Source organism: Hemiscyllium ocellatum, chromosome 5, assembly GCF_020745735.1.
Source record: "Hemiscyllium ocellatum isolate sHemOce1 chromosome 5, sHemOce1.pat.X.cur, whole genome shotgun sequence".
Classification (NCBI taxonomy): domain Eukaryota; kingdom Metazoa; phylum Chordata; class Chondrichthyes; order Orectolobiformes; family Hemiscylliidae; genus Hemiscyllium; species Hemiscyllium ocellatum.
Window position 1 is genome coordinate 58,896,182 of NC_083405.1, and position 22,810 is coordinate 58,918,991.

At 46.0% G+C, this 22,810-nt stretch overlaps 1 protein-coding gene across 1 annotated transcript in view; it reads right to left on the reverse strand.

Moving 5' to 3' along the window:
• The window catches only part of vps50 (VPS50 EARP/GARPII complex subunit), a 192,079-nt gene extending 189,132 nt beyond the window's left edge, over positions 1–2,947 (reverse strand). Inside the window, exon 1 of the mRNA XM_060824779.1 lies at positions 2,817–2,947. Within this exon, the coding sequence (XP_060680762.1) occupies positions 2,817–2,849 (33 nt within the window). The 5' untranslated portion in view covers positions 2,850–2,947. The remainder of the gene's footprint in view (positions 1–2,816) is intronic.
• Positions 2,948–22,810: the final 19,863 nt, after the last annotated feature.

Below are 22,810 nucleotides of genomic sequence, written 5' to 3' on the forward strand. Positions count from 1 at the left end.
AGAATCGATCAACAGCTTCAAGAATAAATCAGAAACATTTCTGTTTCTAAGTGGAATAAAGGGCTATGGGGAGCGGGCAAGATAATGGAGTTGACACCAGGGTAAGATCAGCCATGATTATGAGAAATTGTAGAGCAGGCTGGAAAAGCTGAATTGCCTGCTCCTCGCTCCTACGTGAACGTGGTGGTCACACAGATTGAAATTGGCAAGTACAACATTGTGGGTATCATAAAGATATGACTCTAAAGGGTTGAGGGCTGAGAACTGAATGTCAAAACATACACATTCTATTAAAAAGATTGGCAAATGGACAAAAGGAGCAGTTGCCCTAGACCACAGATACAGGCTCAGCACCCTCCACAGATCACAGATACAGTTTATCTGGATTACTGTTTATCCATGAATCTATACAGGCAGATATCCTGCCAGGCCTTGCGGCACTAGTACAAGCTGTGCAGCCCACTGCCACAGGGACAGGTGGAACCCCCCTATTGCCCAATGGCATGGTCACAGGCAGATTCCCCCTGGTGCAAAGCTACATACGGAGCCATCCCCACTGCCACAGGGCACAGCTACAGGTGGAGGCCCCACACACTGCCGCTGGACACAGGTACAGGCAAACGCCACACCATGACACAAGTATAGGCAGACCTTCCCAATGTCCTGGGACATGGGTACAAGCAAACACCCAAGCCCACTGCCCCTGGACATGGGTACAGATAGAGCCCTCACCACACTGCCCAGGGACACGGATACAGGCTGAACCCCTGCCCCATTGCCCAGGGATACAGGTACAAGTGGAGCCCCCTCCCCTCCCCCGCACTGCCCAGAGACACGGGCACAGACGGAAACCCTGCCCTACTGCCCAGGGATCCGGGTACAGGCAGAGACCCCACCCCTCTGCCCAGGGACACGGGTACAGGTGGAGCCCCTGCACTGTCCAGGGACACTGGTACACGTACAGCCCACTTCCCAGGGACACGGGTACAGTTGGAGCCCTGCCAACTGCCCTGGGACACAGGTACAAGCAGAGCCTCACCACCCTCCCGACTGCCCTGGGACACGGGTACAAGCAGAGCACACCCACTGCACAGGGACATGGGTACAGACGGAGACCCCACCTGCACTGGCCTGGAACATGGGTACAAGCAGAGACCCCAACCCCACTGCTGTGGAACACGGGTACAGGCAGAGCACCAGCACTGTCCAGGAGATTCCAACCCCGCTGCCCTAGGACACGGGTACAGGCAGAGCATCGCCCCGCTGCCTTTGATCACGGGTTGCAGGCACACACACACACACAGACACACACACACCGCTGCCCTGGAACATGGATACATGCACCTTCCCCCGCTTCCCTGGGACACGGGTACAGGCAGAGCCCCCCATTGCCCTGGGACATGGGTACAGGCGGAGCCCCCCCTCCCCTGGGACACAGGTACAGGCAGAGCCCCCACACTGCCCTGGGACACGGGTACAGATGGAGCCCCCTCCCCCCCGCTGCTCTGGGTCACAGATACAGGCAGCCCCTCTTTGCACTGGGACAAGGATACAGGCGGAGCCCCCAACCCCCAACCCCCCCACCCCACCCCTGCTTCCCTGGGACACGGGTACAGACGGAGACCCGAACTCTACTGCCCTGGGACACAGTTACAGACAGAGCCCCCCCACTGCCCTGGGACATAGGTACAGGCAGAGACCCCAACCCCATTGCCCTGGGACACAGATACACGCGAAGCACCCGTCCTGTCCATACACATAGGTACAGGTGGACACTCCAACCCCACCGCCCTGGGACACAGTTACAGGTGGACACTCCAACCCCGTTGCCCTGGGACATGGGTACAGGTGGACACTCCAACCCCGCTGCCCTGGGACACAGAACAGAGCACCCCCACTGCCCTGTGACACAGGCACAGGCACCCCACCCCACCCCATTGCCCTGGGACACCGGTACAGGCGGCCCCCGCCCACACTGCCCTGGACACAGGTACAGGCAGAGCACCCTCACTGTCCAACCCTGCTGCTCTAGAACACAGGTACAGGCAGGTGGCCCTGCTGCCCTTGGGCATAGGTACAGTCAGAGCACCCCCGCTGCCCTGGAACACAGGTACAGGCACACGCCCCCACTGCCCTGGGACACGGGTACGGGTACAGGCACGCCCCCCACCCACCTCCGCTGCCCTGGGACACGGGTACAGGCGGTGCCCCCCCCACCCACCTCCGCTGCCCTGGGACACGGGTACAGGCGGTGCCCCCCCCCCATTGCCCTGGGACACGGGTACAGGCGGTGCCCCCCCCCGTTGCCCTGGGACACGGGTACAGGCGGTGCCCCCCCCCGTTGCCCTGGGACACGGGTACAGGCGGTGTCCCCCCCGTTGCCCTGGGACACGGGTACAGGCGGTGCCCCCCCCCCCGTTGCCCTGGGACACGGGTACAGGCGGTGCCCCCCCCGTTGCCCTGGGACACGGGTACAGGCGGTGCCCCCCCCCCGTTGCCCTGGGACACGGGTACAGGCGGTGCCCCCCCCCCGTTGCCCTGGGACACGGGTACAGGCGGTGCCCCCCCCCCCCGTTGCCCTGGGACACGGGTACAGGCGGTGCCACCCCACCCCCGTTGCCCTGGGACACGGGTACAGGCGGTGCCCCCCCCCCCCCCCCGTTGCCCTGGGACACGGGTACAGGCGGTGCCCCCCCCCCCGTTGCCCTGGGACACGGGTACAGGCGGTGTCCCCCCGTTGCTGCTTTTTCCTCAGGCCCTGTAATAACTCCTCACTGTAATATCGGGAGAGAAAATCAGGGACATTGCAGTGTTACCTGGCGGGACATCAATGATTTTATTTTCTGCATGTCTCTCTCTGTATCCCGGCTCCGGGCCCAACCTCAAAACCCGGACCCCGGCCTCGGCCTCTTCCGAGCGGCTGCTGCCATCTCCAGGTCATGTGATCTCTGTCTCGCACTGTACCCTGGGAGCTAGAGTCCGGAAACGGCCGCACGGTCTCAGTGTTGCCGCCAGCAGAACTACAATTCCCAGAATTCACAGGGTGTGTTCACCCTTACCCTGATGGCATTGGGTCTTGTATTCATTGGCGAAATATTCTGAATGTTTAACACTTTCTCAGTTTCGACTAACTGAAATTTAATGGTAGTCTCACATTGTTACTGTAGATAAGTTTCTTAGTGTTCCCGCCAGCAATGACAGAAACAGACGTTATAGAACCACATGAACCATAGCTCTAAATTTCTCACTGATGGGCTGTCAGCTCCTCAATGTTGGTTGGATTTCAGTCCCTTGCATCTAATCAATATCCAAATTTTGCACTGTGTGATTTGTGTTCACAAAAGACAGGTTGAGGAGAAATCAAGTTCAAAACCTGTCTTTAGGCTTACACTTTAAAGTCACATGATTTATTATCCATTAATATTAAATATTTAAAACCGTGATGTGTAATTATATATCCGATTGATCAGATCTTCTATCTACCATCAAATATTAATCTATCTTCTTAGTGTGTTCACATTATCCAAAAAGGGAAGGGCACAACAAAAGCGACTCTAAGTCTGTTAAGCTTAACATCCCGTCCTGGGAAAATATTAGAATATTGAAAAGGTACACTAGCGAGACATTTGGAAATACATATAACCAAACAGAATCAACATGGCTTTATGAAGAGAAATCACATCCAACAATTTTAGTAGAACTCTTTGAAGAGGTTTTGCGCCTATAAGTGTCATAGAGTCTCCCTTCAAATTATTCTCATCCATTTTTCCACCACTTGGAATTGATTTTGAATTAACTGCACAAAGGCAAGTATCCTGTCACTAAGTCACCCTTTATTTACATGGGCTCTGACCAGCCAACCCAGAATCAGTCCTTTAAATGAAAGAGCTTATTCAATCTCTGTTTTTTTTCTCTTCTTACTTTCTTTAATTTCATTTTCTCAATCAATTCAGCTTTAATTTTTTTTAAACGCCTCCAATTTATTTTATAGTGTTCTGCTGACAGGGACTGCGAATAAAAATATACATTATCATAGATTCTTTACCAGCCTATAAAAAGGACTTTTAAATGACTGTTTATATCCTACAGTTTCACAGACTTGCAAAGGACCTCTACTGTTGTTCATCCACAGAAGAATCCATACACTAAACAAACAGTTCTTTCTAGCCATATCAGAAATGAAAGACAGTAAGTACCAAAACTTTCATGTACTTAGAGGAGAAAGTGAGGTCTGCAGATGCTGGAGATCAGAGCTGAAAATGTGTTGCTGGAAAAGCGCAGCAGGTCAGCGCAGCAGGTCTGGCCCTGCCAGTAGCAGTGGTGAACTCTCCTTCTTTATGGTCATTTAAGTGGGCATTGGATAGGCATTTGGAAGTTATTGGGCTAGTGTAGGTTAGGTAGGATTCGGTTGGCGCAACATCGAGGGCCGAAGGGCCTGTACTGCGCTGTATCTTTCTATGTTCTATGTTCTATCCAAGGAACAGGAAATTCGATGTTTCGGGCATAAGCCCTTCATCAGGAATGCCCGAAACGTCAAATTTCCTGTTCCTTGGATGCTGTCTGACCTGCTGCGCTTTTCCAGCAACACATTTTCAGCTTTCATGTACTTACCCCCACACTCTGGGTTCCTCAACTGTTCCAGAAGTAGGATATGTGGAACAGTCCATCTTCCGCAGCTACACTGGCACTAGCCCCCACCTTTTCCTCTGCTGCATCAATGACTGTATCGGCATTGCCTTGTGCTCCCACGAGGAGGTTGAACAGTTCATCCACTTTACCAACACCTTCCACCCCGACCTCAAATTTACCTGGACGGTCTCAGACTCCTCCCTCCCCTTCCTAGAGCTTTCCATTTCTATCTCGGGCAACCGAATCAACACGGACATTTACTATAAACCAACCGACTCCCATAGCTACCTGGACTACACCTCCTCCCACCCTGCCCCCTATAAAAACACCATCCCATATTACCAATTCCTTCATCTCCGCTGCATCTGCTCCCAGGAGGACCAGTTCCAATACCGAACAACCCAGATGGCCTCCTTCTTCAAAGTCCGCAATTTCCCCCAGACGTGATTGACCATGCTCTCCACCGCATCTCCTCCACTTTCCGCTCCTCCGCCCTTGAGACCCGCCCCTCCAATCGCTACCAGGACAGAACCCCACTGGTCCTCACCTACCACCCCACCAACTTCCATATACATCGTATCATCCGTCGTCATTTCCGCCACCTCCAGGGATATATTTCCCTCCCCTCCCCTATCAGCGTTCCGTAAAGACCACTCCCTCCGTGACTCCCTCATCAGGTCCACAGACCCACCAACCCAACTTCCACTCCTAGCACCTTCCCCTGCAACCGCAAGAAATGCAAAATTTGCACCCACACCTCCCCCCTTACTTCCCTCCAAGGCCCCAAGGGATCCTTCCATACCCGCCACAACTACACCTGCACCTCCACACACATCATTTACTGCATCCGCTGCACCCAATGTGGCCTTCTCTATATTGGGGAGATAGGCCGCCTCCTTGCGGAACTTTTCAGAGAACACCTCTGGGACACCCGGACCGACCAACCCAACACCCCCCGTGACTCAACACTTCAACTCCCCCTCCCACTCCATCAAGGACATGCAGGTTTTTGGACTCTTCCATCGCCCGACCATAGCAACATGACGGCTGGAGGAAGAACGTCTCATATTCCGCCTAGGAACCCTCCAACCACAAGGGATGAACTCAGATTTCTCTAGTTTCCTCATTTCCCCTCTCCCCACCTTGTCTCAGTCCCAAACCTCGAACTCAGCACCACCTTCCTAACCTTCTTCCTGACATCTCCGCCCCCACCCCCACTCTGGCCTATCACCCTCACCTTAACCTCCTTCCACCTATCGCATTTCCAACACCTCTCCCCCAAGTCCCTCCTCCCTACCTTTTATGTTAGCCTTCTTGGCACACTCTCCTCATTCCTGAAGAAGGGCTCATGCCCAAAATGTCGATTCTCCTGCTCCCTGGATGCTGTCTGACCTGCTGCGCTTTTCCAGCAACACATTCTCAGCTCTGATCTCCAGCATCTGTAGTCTTCACTTTCTCCTACTTATATGAGATCAAATACCGGCAGGCAGGGGAGCACAGCAATGCAGATGCCCTATCAAGGCTGTCACTGCCAGCAAATAAAAATGTTCTTGACTGGAACCCGAAAGTTATGTGCTTTACCCAGGATGACAAGGTGCTAGTGTCAGCTGAGATTTGAGCTGAATGGTGGACATAGTTCTAACGGGGAGAACCAGTCATGGAAACCACCCAGAATTATGGCCTTACCTGTCCAGGAGGTGAAAGTTGTCTGTATTGGACAGATATCTAACATAGAGAATGAGAGTTTTTATTCCTCCCCCGTTCAGAGGAAAGGTGCCAGAACCAGTGCACCAATGGCACCCTGACATAATACATGAAGTCCACATGTTTGGTGTCCGAATGTAGACTTCCAGATTGAAGAGAAAATGAGATCTTGCAAATCCTGTACATTAGTAAGGAAGGCCCCACCACTATCACCCCCTCATCCATGGGAATTGCCTCAAATATTATGGCACTGCATTCACGTTAATTTTGTGGCACCAGTCAAGGGACGAATGTAACTAGAGTTTGTGGATGCCCACTCCAAATGGGCTGAAATGGCAGTTATGAAGTGGCAGAAGCAATAATAGACCAATTGGATAAAATATTTACCAGGTTTGAGAACCCTGAACAAATTGTAAGTGGCAAGGGTCCACAGTTTGTGGTGCAAGAATTGGAAGAATATCCAGAAAATTACAGTGTCAGTCATGTGAGATTGGTTCTCATCACCTGGTGACAAACAGCCAGGTGGAGAGATTTGTTCAAACCTTGGGGCAGGCCTTCGAGGCTTCATCAGGGAGGGTTCACTCGGACGGTGAATTAACAAGTTCCTCAGCATGTACAGGAACATGCCACGTGTGACACAACAGTGCTCGCCAGTGGCCCGAATGTTCAACTGCCAGCTGAGAACCACATTTGACTTACTGCAGCTGGAAGAGACCAGAGAGGTGGTAGAGCAAAATCATGAAGGACAGATAATCAGAAGGGCAGTATCCCATGGTTGACATGAGCCTGTTGCCACCTTCATGTTGCTTATCAGCATTTCTTTATTTTGCATTTTCTTTCATATGTTCATTATACTTCTGCTATTCCATTTGTGGATTTACCTCATGCCCCATTTGGTGACATGTTTCACAATCTAACTATCCTTTGGGCAAAGAAGCTTCTGCTGAATTCCCCCTTTTGGAGATTTGTTACACACAGACAGGAACCCATTCATTTGCAAGAGATTACAAATCCTAGAGGATACTTTGGAAATATTTTAATGTCAAGTAAGGTGACCACTGTTAGCTCATGTCATATGTTCTTTATTTTGCTTTATTAGGCAAATATAACTGAAATAGACTGAATTGGCCGAGCCTAGATGAAAATATAAAAGTATATTTTACAGGACGATATAAACTGTAGGGAAATAGATGGTGACATCTTGCAAAATATCCAGATTACAGAGGAGGAAGTGCTGGATGTCTTGAAACGGCTAAAGGTGGATAAGTCCCCAGGATCTGATCAGGTGTACCCGAGAACTCTGTGGGAAGCTAGAGAGGTGATTGCTGGGCCTCTTGCTGAGATATTTGTATCATTGATAGTCACAGGTGAAGTGCCGGAAGACTGGAGATTGGCATACGTGGTGCCACTGTTTAAGAAGGGTGGTAAAGACAAGCCAGGGAACTATACTCCAGTGAGTCTGACCTCGGTGGCAGGCAAGTTGTTTGAGGGAATCCTGAGAGACAGGATGTACATGTATTTGGAAAGGCAAGGACTGATTAGGGATAGTCAACATGGCTTTGTGCGTGGGAAATCATGTCTCACAAACTTGATTGAGTTTTTTGAAGAAGTAACAAAGAAGATTGATGAGGGCAGAGGAGTAGATGTGATCTATTTGGACTTAATATTGCGTTCGACAAGGATCCCCATTGGAAGACTGATTAGCAAGGTTAGATCTCATGGAATACAGGGAGAACTAACCATTTGGATACAGAACTGCCTCAAAGGTAGAAGACAGAGGGTGGTGGTGGAGGGTTGCTTTTCAGACTGAAGGCCTGCGATCAGTGGAGTGCCACAAGGATTGGTGCTGAGCCCTCTACTTTTTGTCATTTACATAAATGATTTGGATGCGAGCATAAGAGGTACAGTTAGTAAGTTTGCAGATGACACCAAAACTGGAAGTGTAGTGGACAGTGAAGAGGGTTACCTCAGATTACAACAGGATCTGGACCAGATGGGCCAATGGGCTGAGAAGTGGCAGATGGAGTTTAATTCAGATAAATGCGAGGTGCTGCATTTTGGGAAAGCAAATCTTAGAAGGATTTATACATTTAATGGTAAGGTCCTAGGGAGTGTTGCTGAACGAAGAGTCCTTGGAGTGCAGGTTCATAGCTCCTTGAAAGTGGAGTCACAGGTAGATAGAATAGTGAAGAAGACGTTTGGTATGCTTTCCTTTATTGGTCAGTGTATTGAGTACAGGAGTTGGGAGGTCATGTTGCGGCTGTACAGGACATTGGTTAGGCCACTGTTGGAATATTGCGTGCAATTCTGTTCTTCTTCCTATCGGAAAGCTGTTGTGAAACTTGAAAAGTTTCAGAAAAGATTTACAAGGATGTTGTCAGGGTTGGAGGATCTGAGCTACAGGGAGAGGCTGAACAGGCTGGGACTGTTTTCCCTGGAGCATCAGAGGCTGAGGGGTGACCTTATAGAGGTTTACAAAATTATGAGGGGCATGGATAGGATAAATAGACAAAGTCTTTTCCCTGCGGTCGGAGAGTCCAGAACTAGTGGGCATAGGTTTAGGGTGAGAGGGGAAAGAAATAAAAGAGTCCTAAGGGGCAACTTTTTTACGCAGAGGGTAGTACGTGTATGGAATGAGCTGCCAGAGGATGTGGTGGAGGCTGGTTCAATTGCAACATTTAAGAGGCATTTGGATGGGTATATGAATAGGAAGGGTTTGGAGGGATATGGGCTGGGCGGTGCTGGCAGGTGGGACTAGATTGGGTTGGGATATCTGGTCAGCATGAACGGGTTGGACCGAAGGGTCTATTTCCATGCTGTACATCTCTATGACTCTAAGAAGGTGAGCATACAGTACAATTGATATCCTTAGTCCTTTCTCAAGGGTGAATTTAGTTCACTCAAAACCCGTTTGCTTAGTTATTTTGAAGAAAGAAACAGAGAAAACAAGGGAAAGAAAGAGACAAAAATGCAAAATAAATAAAGAAATAAAGAAATTGCCTTAACATCATAGTCAGCCTACTAAGACCAGCATCAAGCAGACGTGCCACACTAAAGTCAGCGTGACTTCCCATTGGCTCCATTCTCCATTGGCTGGAATCAGTGCAGCACATTGCTGCAAGTGTTCCCTCAGAAGAAGAGTGTCATTGTCACAACCAACTTCAGCTTCTCTCAATGACCTTCTCTCCAACAGCACCTCAGAAGTGCAGATGTTCACTGATGACTCTACCATTTGCCATGCAGTCTGTGTTTAAATGCAGCAAAATTTGGACAGCATTCAGACTTAGGCTAATATTGCTCAGAAACATGAATAACAGCACACGTTTCATCTCTAACAGGATAGAGAGAGGGGAAGAGGGAGTGAGAAAAACACACACACACACACACACACAGAATTTGACCATCACCTGATGATATTCAGTGCAGAACCCTCACTACATGCTCCACCATTAACAACCTGGACAGTACAATTGGTCAAACGCTGAAATAGACTAGCAAAATAAATATTGTCGTGACAAGACCTGGCTGAGTGTAGCTTCAACAACATTCAAGAATCAATGCAAACAGTTTTTACAAGGGTAACTGATGCCATTGATCCCAAGTCGGAATTATGAAAGCCTGAATTTGAAGCAATTATGGACAGATCAACAATGCTAATCATCCAACCCATCAGGAAATTCATGGATCGGCAAAAAGGTATTTAAAAATTCTGTGAAGGTAGGGAGGTGGTGGCTTTATGTTACTGTTGCTAATCGGAGAATCTAGATACCAGACTAATGTTTTCAGGACATGCAAAATGGTGAAGTTTGAACTCAAAAATCTGGGATTAAAACAAAAGCTCACCTCACAATAACAGCTATTGATTATTGTAAAAACCTAGCTGGTTCACTAAAATCCTCGAGAGAACAAATTTACCATCCCAACATGGTCCGGCTTACATCTGACTCCAGACTCACAACACTGGTGATGGTCTCGGGATAGATAATGAATACTGGCCCAGCCAACAATGCTCAGATTCCAGAAATGAAGTTTTAAAGAGTGACGTAGATATGAGAAAAAAGCAAAAATCTGTCTGTTGAACTGCTATCATGATATGATGGAGAAAGGGAGGACTGCAGATGCGGGAGATCAGAGTCGAGAGTGTGATGCTGGAAAAGCACAGCAGGTCAGGCATCATCCGAGGAGCAGGAGAATCAACGTTTCGGGCATAAGGACGTTTCATCCTGATGAAAGGCTTTTGCCTGAAATGTCAATTCTCCTGCTCCTCGGATGCGACCTGACCTGTTGTGTTTTTCCAGCACCAGAGCCTTGATCATGAGATGATGGTTCGTTTCACAACTACGTGGTGCTCATAACATTTGTTGAAGTTTTAATTTCTCTACTAAGATCAAATTTACAGTAGACTCACCTTCAGGTTTCCTCCCAGATTTTCAGGTTTGTTTTCTTATTTACTTCTCGTGGTTGAATAAAATTTAAGCAATTGCTGGTAGTGGAGTGTATTTACATGTATTGCAAGCATGAATAATAAAAAATATTGTCAGTGAACTTCTCTTTGACACTCTAGTCTCCAATACTACTACTATTCCCTCTCTCTTTGGCTGTTCCCTCTTCTTAAATCAATTCAGCCAAAGTGATGCAAATGTGAATGAATTTGATGGACAATTAGTTGAGATATTAACCCTAAGATATGGCTGGACCACATAAAGGACTAACAGGTTTTACACTCATCTATAAAACCGTTAATTTATTCCAAATCACCCTGGATTACAAAGGAAACCTCTGGCTTCTTTTCTCTACTGTAAATTGTCTCCAAAATTTCTCTGTCTCCTTCACCTTCAGTTTACAACAACAAGAGCACAGAGCTTTTTTTTAAGTCACCAAGGATTGATGCTCAGTTACTCCTCTCCGACTGTGCCCTCACTTCCAACAGACCACACACCCGATATCCTGAGCCCTTCACCATCTCACCATGAATTTGTTTCTTTCTCCAGATTTTTTTCTGACGTTTTCTCAAGCTGTTCCTGAGACCAACTCCTGCTTTTTAAAACCTGTATCCCATACAGCACCTCAGAGGGAAGAAGTTGGATTCGTGTGGTCATTGTACCAGTTATTGGAGTCAGTCATACTGTCACTGGGCCAATCATTCTGATCAAGGTGCCAGCCTTCCATACTTTCCTAACAATTCCTATGTTAACCAATATTATTAATTCTGTTCTGGTCTAGTTATGCCTCACTCTTTTTCAAATCTGCTATCGTCAACCCTCTTCTGAAAAAAATCAGCCCTCCAGCTTTGAAAACTGTCACCCTTATCTTCATGTTTCACTGTAAGTCCAAAAACAAATTTATGCCTTGCAAATTTATGTCAATCTTTCCTGAAACTCCATGTTTAAATCCCTGAATTCAGGTTTCTATCCTTGCCACAGTAGTAAAACCGCTATTCTCAAAGTCATAAATCACATCCTGTGCGAATGTGAGAAAAACAGCCTGTCCTTCCTCAACCTTCCGTCTTTGACGCACAGTTAACCATGCCAATGCTTCTTCACTGTCATCCAGCTGGAACTGCAATTGTCTGTTTCTATTGCTAGCTAATTGAAACTAAAGAATTACCATTGCTCTCTTCCTATTCTGGCCCAGTATTGTCTGGTGTTTCCAAGGGTGTATTCTCGGACCCCTTCAATTTTCTATCTACATACAGACCCACCGATGTTATCCATAAACACAGACCTGGTTTCCACCATTTATGTTGGCAAAACCCAGGTTTACCTCACCACCACTTGTCTCAAACTACTACCGACTCTTAATCATCAAACTGATTATTTTATATTGAATGCAGGACGAACAGAAATTCGAATATGGAGGAGAATGGAACAATTAAATATCAGAAGGCCTTTGGCCTATATCAGATGGCAGCATTTTAAGCAAGCATATCATTACCCTGTAGAAAAGTGATGATGTGCCAACAAGCTTTTAACAGTCAGCCCTGAGCTGATTGTTGGACTTCTGCCCCTTACCTAATGATTGGCCGTTACCTGGTTCATCTCAACAGCACTGTAAGTGAACAATGGCTGCTACTGAGATATCAAGACAGTCCTGAAAATAAGACAACGTGGATAATCAGACAAAGTAAATCCAAGTGTTTTGGTCAGGAAGGAATCAGAAAGCTAAGGAAAAGGGGTGGCAGGGGTGTGTGTGTGTGTGGGGGGGGGAAATAGACAGGGATGTGATGCACAATGAGCAGCGATACCACGTTGACAGGGCTGTCCCAGCAGACGTGGGGCACTCCCCAAATGAGGTACTCTGCTTCATTTCCACCTTTTCGCCCAACGTTATGAAAGAGAGATAGGGCTGGCTTCTTTTGTTCCATTCTTCTCCATATTCGATACTTATAGCGCTGCATGCAGAATGTGGTCCTTAACTGACTAGTAATTCACTTTCTCAACACTGATTCCATCTCTCTTCCTGGCATATCTTACTGAACAAACCAGATTTTAACCCCAAATGAAACAATGAACTGCCAGTAATAGAGGTCTGAAGAATGATCACAGGACTTAGGAACACAGAAATTGCTGGAGAAACTTAGCAACAAAAGCATTTGTGGAGAGAAAACAGGGTTAATGACCAGTGACCCTTCATCAGAACTTCAGACTTCCTCTTGACAAATTATTTCCCTATCATTGTGTCATTAGCAAATCTAGTTTTCACATTCAAGTTATTGACAGATTGTAAATAGTTGAGATTTCAACACTGATCCCTATGCCATTTCATATGTTAATCTTGAAAAATTGATGAATTTTAAAATTATGCTACTAGTTAACTATTTGTCTACGCTAATCTATTATCTCCTACAGTATGAGCCCTTATATTGATGTGCCACTTTGTTAAATGCCTTCTGCAAATTTATGTACACCACATCCACTGCTTCCCCTTTATTTACATAGTTTGTTACTTCCTCAAAGAACTCTCATAAATTAGTCTAGAATGATTTCATTTTCACAAAACAATCCTGACTGTGCCTGATTGCATTTACATGTTGTAAGTGTCCTGCTATAACCTCCTTAATAATAGATTCCAGCATTTTCTCTTCAATATTAAGCTAACTAGGCTATACTTTCTGGCACAAACAAATCAGAAATTGCTGGGAAAACTCAACAAGTCTGGCAGCATCTGTGAAGAGAAATCAGAGTTAATGTTTTAGGTCCAGTGACCCTTCTTCAAAACTGTTCTGAGGAAGGGTCACTGGACCTGAAATGTTAACTCTGATTTCTCTCCAAAGATGCTGCCAGACCTGCTGAGTTTACCCAGCAAGTTCTGTCTTATTTTGTTTCTGATTTCCAGCACATGCAGTTCTTTTGGTTTTTTAAATGTAGTTTCTGGCACTCTGTTTCTTCCCTTCCTTGGATACAGGAGGGTGACTTTAAGGTTACACAATGGATGGAGCCAGTGCTCCAAGTAATTTTTAAACTCTCCCTCATAACTGCATGTGTTAGATGCCCACAGATATACTGAAGGTAACTATACCCAGTACAAGTTCACACCATTGTTAAAAAATGTTTCAGACAAAGTCTCTATCCTGAGACACACTGTGTTGCTCTTATCTATATTGGCAGATCCAACATTTAACGTTGTTGTTGATTTCTCAGTGCTGGAGGGTCTGCTATTACCTCACCAGGCTCACAATCCCACCTGCTACCTTCAAATGAACACTGAATACCCACACTGGTTAGTGATTGGTCAGCCATTCAGAAGTTGTATGTTGCCTCAGGGTTGATATAGTATCAGACATGGACCCAGAAATGGTCCCGTACAAAAACAAAAATCCTGACCTATTTCTTTCCATCAGCAACAAGCTCTTCTGCCATGCTACCAGGTCCCACTATTTAATTGCTGACTGTCTGTGCACTTTACACATGTGCTTTTGGAGTATCCCATAGTCTTAGAAACAGCTATGAGGAGGTTCACCATCCTATCACATGCTCACCAGGTTCATAACTGCCCCTCAATCGACTTTTAGCAAGTGAACTTAGTTGTGTCTGTGGTCCACAAGTGTCATTCTTAACAAAAACAAATATTGAAAGACATCAGAGTGCAGTACATACTAATTGACATAAAGTGAAGATATTTACTACATAATTACTTAGTACAAAAAAACCTGGTGACACCTGTATTTAAACCATTGACACCCATTTTGTGCAGTCTGTGCATGTAAGGATTTTAAACGTACCAGTCTAAATTGGTCCAATTACCACACATATCAACATGTTCTTAATTTGTCACACAATTTGAAGCTGCTAGTATACAGAGAAGAAAATTTGAATAAGAATTTAAATATCTGCTAGCAATGAGTGGTAGATTATCTTGAAATAATTCCCTAATTTTATTTTCAAAGTAGTCATGTCTTGCTGAAAGATCTGTTCTGTGAAAAATGTAGCATCTGGAGGTCACCATCCCTTTAAGTTTTAAACTTAAGTAACACAGGTCTAGAAATTGCCAATGCAAACTGTGCAGAAAGTTTGCTTTCTGAATGTGTTGGCCAAGACCAGACTAACCCTGGGCCTCGCGACCCGGTTAAATCAAACTGGTAAGCAATACCAACACACCAGGTAGTGGAGAGCTGTGGGCTGCTGCTGCCATTGAATGTCAGCCTTGAGAAAAAGATGATCAAAATGAGAAGAATAGCCAGGAGAAGAAGAAAGAGGGATGACCATCACTAGCAGGAAGGCTAGTGATGGGAGATAAGGAAATAGCTGAAGAATTTAATAAATACTTTGTGTCAGTCTTCACAGTGGAAGACAGGTGCAGTAACCCAACAATTAAGGAGAGTCAAGAGGAAGAGTTGAGTATGGTAACCATTACAAAAGAGAAAGTGCTAGAAAAGCTAAAAGCTCTAAAAATTGATAAATATCCTGGCCTGGATGGGCTACATCCTAGAGTTCTCAGGGAGGTAGCTGAAGAAATAGTGCAGGCATTGGTTGTAATCTTTCAAAAATCACGAGAGTCAGGGTAAGTCCCAGATGATTGGAAAATTCCTGTTGTAACCCTCTTGTTCAAGAAACGATCAAGACAAAAGATAGAAAATTATAGGCTGATTAGCCTAACCTCGGTTTGTAGATTAGATTCCCTAGAACGTGAAAACAGGCCCTTCAGCCCAACAATCCACACTGACCCTCCAAAGAGTAACCCACCCAGACCCATTTCCCTCTGACTAATGCACCTAACACTATGGGCAATTTAGCATGGCCAATTCACCTAACCTCCACATCTTTGGACTGTGGGAGAAAACCAGAGTACCCAGAGAAAACCCATGCAGACGCAGGGAGAATGTGCAAACTCCACACAGAGAGTTACCCGAGGCTGGAATCGAACCTGTGACCCAGGTGCTGTGAGGCAGCAGTGCTAACCACTGAGCCACTGTGCTACCCCTTCACTGTGCTGCCCCTAACTGGTTTTACCGGTTGTAGGTAAAATTCTAGAATCCATCGTTAAGGATGAGATTTCTAATTTCTTGGAAGTGCAGGATCAGATTAGAACAAATCAGCATGGAATTAGTTAGAGGAGGTTGTGCCTGACAAATCTGTTAGAATTCTTTGAAAAAATAACAAGTAAGTTAGACCAGGGAAACCCAGTGGATGTTTTCTACCTAGACTTCCAAAAGGCCTTTGATAAGATGCTTCACGAGAGGCTGCTGAGTAAGGTGAGGGCTCATGGTGTTTGAGGTGAGCTACTGGCATGGATTGAGGATTAGCCGTCTGACAGAAGGCAGAGAGTTGGGATAAAAGGTTCTTTATCAGAATGGCGGCCGGCGACAAGCAGTGTCCCGCAGGGTTCAGTGTTGAGGCTGCGGCTGTTCACTTTATACATTAATAATCGGGATGAAGGGACTGGAGATACTCTGGTGAAGTTCACTGATGATACGAAGTTAGGCCAACAGGCAGATAGTTCTAAGGAAGTGGGGAGGCTGCAGGAAGATTTAGACAGTTTGGGAGAGTGGTCCAAGAAATGGCTGATGAAATTCAATGTGAGCAAATGCAAGATCTTGCACTTTGGAAAAGAGAACACAGGCATGGACTATTTTCTAAACGGTGAGAAAATTCACAAAGCCAAAGTACAAAGGGATCTGGGAGTGCTAGTCCAGGATTGTCTAAAGGTTGACTTGCAGGTTGAGTCCGTGGTTAAGAAAGCAACAGTTTTTCAGGACGGTTGGAATGTAAAAGCAGTGATGTGCTACTGAGACTTTATAAAGCTCTAGTTAGGCCCCATTTAGAATTCTGTGTCCAGATTTGGGCCTCACTCCTCGGGAAGGACATACTGGCCCTGGAGCGTATCCAGCAGAGATTCACACAGATGATCCCTGGAATGGTAGCCCTAATATACGATGAATAGCTGAGGATCCTAGGATTGTATTCATTAGAGTTTAGAAAATTAAGAGGAGATGTAATAGAAACTTATAAGAAAATGCATGGCTTAGAAAGGGTAGACGCTGGGAATTTGTTTCTGTCAGGCAGGGAGACTTGGACCCGTGGGCACAGCCTTAGAATTAGAGGGGGTCAATTTAGAACGGAAATGAGGAGACATTTCTTCAGCCACAGAGTGGTGGGCCTATGGAATTCATTGACACAGAGCGCAGTGGAGGCTGGGATGCTAAATGTCTTCAAAGCAGAGATTGATAAATTCTTAATCTTGCAAGGAATTAAAGGATATGGGGAGAGTGCGGGTAAGTGGCATTGAAATGCCCACCAGCCATGATTGAATGGTGGAGTGGACTCGATGGGCCGAATGGCCTTACTTCCACTCCTATGTCTTATGGTCTTATGGACCAGTTAGGAGATGGTGATGGGGGATGTTGAGGTCGCGATTGGAACAGGGTTCAGAAGGTAATCAAGAGCAGCCAAGTGGTGACTGGTTGTGACCCACTGTTTCAATGTCGAATTGGGTGGAGGACTCCTGTACCATAGGCAATCAGTCATAATCCATGAGAGACCACTGGCATTCCTCTTCATTCAAGACAATTAGTTATATACCTTGCTGGGCTCCACCCCACATCAAGCATGAGGCACAACAAAGACATGGCCCTCCATGATCAACCACAGCTCGGACAGGAATTGAAGCCATGCTGTTGATGATGTTGTTCCATGGTGCATTCTATCCAACTAAGCTTAATTGATGTCCACATTCCTGTACCTTTAAGCTCCACTTGTTTTCATTTGCTCATAGGAGTGGAATTGCGGGTCAGGCTAATATCAATTGCTCATTGCTAGTTGCTCTGGGAAAAGTGGTAGAGAGCTTTTTCTTGAACTGCTGCACTCCTTGAGGTACAGAGACACCCACAGAGCTGTTACAAAAGGGGTTCTAGTCCCAGCAACAGTGAAGAAATAGTACTAACTACCCAAGCAAGCTGATGTGTGATTTGGAAGGTAACTCACAAGCGAGGAACATCAATACCCACGTCAGCTGCCCTCACCTCTCAAGGTGGTAGAATTGGCAGATTTGGAAGGTGGCATGAAAGGATCCTTACTGATTTGTTGCAGGGTACATTGTATATGCATAGCTGCCCCTGTGAATAAATGGCAAGGGAATACATATTGAAGGTGGTGAATGGAGTCCCAATCAAGCAGTCATGGTGGATATCAACTTCTTGAGTGTTGCTGGAAATGCTCCATTTTGCCAGAGCAGCGAGGAGAGAAGGAGTGGTGAAGTGAGGGCTGCCAGGAAGGGTGAGTTTTCCCGCACTAAAAGGGACTTACCTCGCGGGTCGGGCCTCCATTTTGCCAGAGTGGCGAGGAGAGAAGGAGTGGTGAAACGAGGGCTTCCGGGAAGGCCTCTTTGGGAATTTAGAATCGTGGGAACGGCGGTGAGGGCAGTTGAATGTTCCTCCTGCAGAATGTGGGAGGTAAGGATCACCACTAGTGATCCTGCTGACTACATCTGCAGGAAGTGTACCCAACTCCAGCTCCTCAAAAAACTACGTTAGGGAGCTGGAGCTAGAGCTGGATGAACTTCGGATCATTCGGGAGGCAGAGGGGTGATTGAGAGGAGTAACAGGGAGGTAGTCACTCCTCAGGTACAAGAAAAAAGCAGATGGGTTACAGTCAGGGGACGGAAAAGGAACTGGCAGGCAGTGCAGGAGTCCCCTGTGGCCATTCCCCTCAACAATAAGTATACAGTTTTGGATACTGTTGGGGGGGACGACTTACCAGGGGAAAGCAGTGGGGCACAGGGCTCTGGCACAGAGTCTGTCCCTGCTGCTTCGAAGGGATGGGGCAAGAGGAGCAGAGCAATAGTCATTGGGGACTCCATAGTTAGGGGGACAGATAGGAAGTTCTGTGGAGACAAGAGAAACTCACGGTTGGTGTGTAGCCTCCCAGGTGCCACCTATCGTGATGTCTCTGATCGTGTTTTTGGGATCCTTAAGGGGGCGGGGAGCAACCCCAAGGTCGTGGTCCACATAGGCACCAACAACATAGGTAGGAAGAGAGATGGGGATTTAAGGCAGAAATTCAGGGAGTTAGGATGGAAGCTTAGAGCTAGGACGAACAGAGTTGTTGTTTCTGGTTTGTTGCCCATGCCACGTACTAGTGAGGTGAGGAATAGGGGGAGAGAGAGGAGTTGAACACGTGACTACAGGGATATTGCATGAGGGAGGGTTTTGGATTCTTGGATAATTGGGGCTCTTTCTGGGGTAGGTGGGACCTCTACAAGCAGGATGATCTTCATCTGAACCAGTGGGGTACCAATATCCTGGGAGGGAAATTCACTAAGGCTATTGGGATGGGTTTAAGCTAATCCAGCATGGGGATGGGAACCAAAATTGTAGTTCGCGTATAGAAAAGGTTGAGAGTCGGAAAGTCCAAAATCAAGTTTCAGGGAAGCAAGATGGCACCGGTAAGCAAGAAGTTGGTTTGAAGTGTGTCCAGTTCAACGCCAGGAGCATTCGAAATAAGGTGGATGAACTTGCAGCATGGGTTGGTATCTGGGACTTCGATGTTGTGGCCATTTTGGAGACATGGATAGAGCAGGGACAAGAATGGTTTTTGCAGATTCCAGGATTTAGATGTTTCAGTAAGAACAGAGAAGATGGTAAAAGAGGGGGAGGTGTGGCATTGTTGGTCAAGGACAGTATTACAGTTGCAGAAACGATGTTTGGGGACTTGTCAACTGAGGTAGTATGGGCTGAAGTTAGAAACAGGAAAGGAGAGGTCACCCTGTTGGGAGTTTTCTAAAGGCCTCTGAATAGATCCAGAGATGTAGAGGAAAGGATAGCAAAGATGATTCTCCAAAGGAGTGAAAGAGACAGCGTAGTTGTCATGGGGGACTTCAACTTTCCAAATATTGACTGTGAATGCAATAGTATGAGTACTATAGATGGGTCAGTTTTTGTCCAGTGTGTGCAGGACACCAAGGGGTGAAGCCACATTAGATTTGGTACTGTGTAAAGAGCCCAGCCAGGTGTTAGACTTGGAAGTAGGTGAGCGCTTTGGTAATAGCGTTCACAATTCTATTATGTTTACTTTCGTGATAGGAAGGGATAGGTGTATACCACTGGGCAAGAGTAACAGCTGGGGGAAAGGAAACTACGATTCGATTAGGCAAGATTTAGGAAGCATAGGATGGAGAAGGAAACTGCAGGGGATGGGCACATTAGAAATGGGGAGCTTATTCAAGGAAAAGCTCCTATGTACCTGTCAGGCAGGGAGGAAGCTGTAGAGTGCGGGAGCCGTGGATTATGAAGGAAGTGGAATCTCTGGTCAAGCGGAAAAAGAAGGCTTATGTTAGGATGAGGTGTGAAGGCTCAGTTAGGGTGTTTGAGGATTACAAGGTAGCCAGGAAAGACCTAAAGAGAGAGCTCAGAAGAGCCAGGAGGAGACATGAGAAGTTGTTGGTGGATAGATCAAAGTAAACCTTAAGGCTTTCTATAGGTATTTAAGGAATAAAAGAATGACGAGAGTAAGATTAAGGCCAATCAAAGATAGTAGTGGGAAGTTTTGTGTGGAGTCAGAGGAGATAGGGGAAGCACTACATGAATATTTTTTTGACAGTATTCACTCTAGAAAACGACAATGTTTTCGAGGAGAATACTGAGATACAGGCTACTAAACTAGGTGGGATTGAGGTTCACAAGGAAGAGGTATTAGAAATCTTGCAGAATGTGAAAATAGATAAGTCCCCTGGGCCAGATGGGATTTATCCTAGGGTCCTCTGGGAAGCCAGGGAGGAGAGAGCCGAACCTTTAACATTGATCTTTAAATCGGCATTGTCTAAAGGAATAGTGCCAGAAGACTGGAGGATGGCAAATGTGGTTCCCCTGTTCAAGAAGGGGAGTAGAGACAACCCAGGTAATTATAGACCTGTGAGCCTTACTTCAGTTGTTGGTAAAGTGTTGGAAAAGGTTATAAGAGATAGGATTTATAATAATCTCGGAAAGAATAATTTGATTAGTGATAGTCAGCACAATTTTGTGAAGGGTAGGTCGTGCCTCACAAACCTTATTGAGTTCTTTGAGAAGGTGACCAAACAGGTAGATGAGAGTAAACCGGTTGATGTGGTGTATATGGATTTTAGCAAGGCATCCGATACGGTTCCCCACAGGAGGCTATTGTACAAAATGCGGAGGAATGGGATTGTGGGAGATATAGCAGTTTGGATCAGTAATTGGCTTGCTGAAAGAAGACAGAGGGTGGTGGTTGATGGGAAATGTTCATCCTGGAGTCCAGTTACCAGTGGTGTACTGCAAGGGTCGGTGTTGGGTCCATTGCTGTTCATCATTTATATAAATGACCTGGATGAGGGCGTAGAAGGATGGGTTAGTAAATTCATAGACGACACTAAGGTCAGTGGAGTTGTGGATAGTGACGAAGGATGTTGTAGGTTACAGACAGACATAGATAAGCTGCAGAGCTGGGCTGAGAGGTGGCAAATGGAGTTTAATGCAGACAAGTGTGAGGTGATTCACTTTGGTCAGAGTAACCAGAATGCAAAGTACTGGGCTAATGGTACGATTCTTGGTAGAGTAGATGAGCAGAGAGATCTCGGTGTCCAGGTACACAGATCCTTGGAAGTTGCCACCCAGGTTGACAGGGTTGTTAAGAAGGCATACAGTGTTTTAGCTTTCATTAATAGAGGGATCGAGTTCCGGAACCATGAGGTTATGCTGCAGTTGTACAAAACTCTGGTGCGGCCGCACTTGGAGTATTGTGTACAGTTCTGGTCACCGCATTATAAGAAGGATGTGGAAGCTTTGGAAAGGGTGCAGAGGAGATTTACTAGGATGTTGTCTGGTATGGAGTGCAGGTCTTACGAGGAAAGGCTGAGGGTCTTGAGGCTGTTTTCGTTGGAGAGAAGAAGGTTGAGGGGTGATTTAATAGAGACATATAAGATAATCAGAGGGTTAGATAGGGTGGACAGGGACAGCCTTTTTCCAAGTATGGTGACGGCGAGCACGAGGGGACATATCTTTAAATTGAGGGGTGATAGATATACGACACATGTCAGAGGTAGTTTCTTTACTCAGAGAGTAGTAAGGGTATGGAATGCTTTGCCTACAACAGTAGTAGATTCCCCAACTTTAAGTGCATTTAAGTCATCATTGGATAAACATGGACGTACATGGAATAGTGTAGGTTAGATGGGCTTCAGATTGATATGACTGGTCAACGCAACATCGAGGGCCAAAGGGCCTGTACTGCACTGTAATGTTCTATGTTTTATGCACTTATTCAGGTGGGTGAAATGTGCTTTGGAGATGGTGGACAGGTTCTGGAGAATCAGAAGGGAGTTACTTGCTGCAGAATTTCTAGCCTCTGACCAGTGGAGGATTCAAATGAAGTATTAAACAACGGTGGTCTCAGCTTAGACATCTAAAACCTCAGGGCTTATAAACTGTGGAGGTTTTATGCTTTTTCCCTAGCTGTACTAGATAACTCCTCTATTTGAAACATTTTACTCATGCGTGTTTTTTCACTTAGAAATCCATGATGGGTCTTCCTGATCTACCAACATTTTTAAATGCAACTAATAATTGTATACAAAATAATTATTTCTCGAGGTTTCCATATCACTGAAGTTAAAATAACTGGTCTATTAGATTAGTCCTAAACATAGTTACTAGGTATGCACAAAAGGACGTATGTTGTTCAGAGTCATCAGATAACATAGAACTAGAGTCTGAGTGTGTCAGGCTCCAGATAAGGTGATCTCTATAGTCATCGTTGATAAATATTAGTGTTCAATAAAGCCTATCGCTGTTTACTCACATATATGGTTCTCATATTATTATAACTTGGTCATGTGCGTGCATCTAACATGAACATGTGAAAAACATAAGGTACAAATAGTTCCACATTCTAAACAGGAATTATTTTTGCAATATTTTGTCTTACAATAACTAACCCAGCAATTTCACTTCAAATGGTAGGTTTACATCTGTCATAAGATGATGCCATAGTTCACAGAATTATTTTTAAAATTTAATTTTCTATACAAA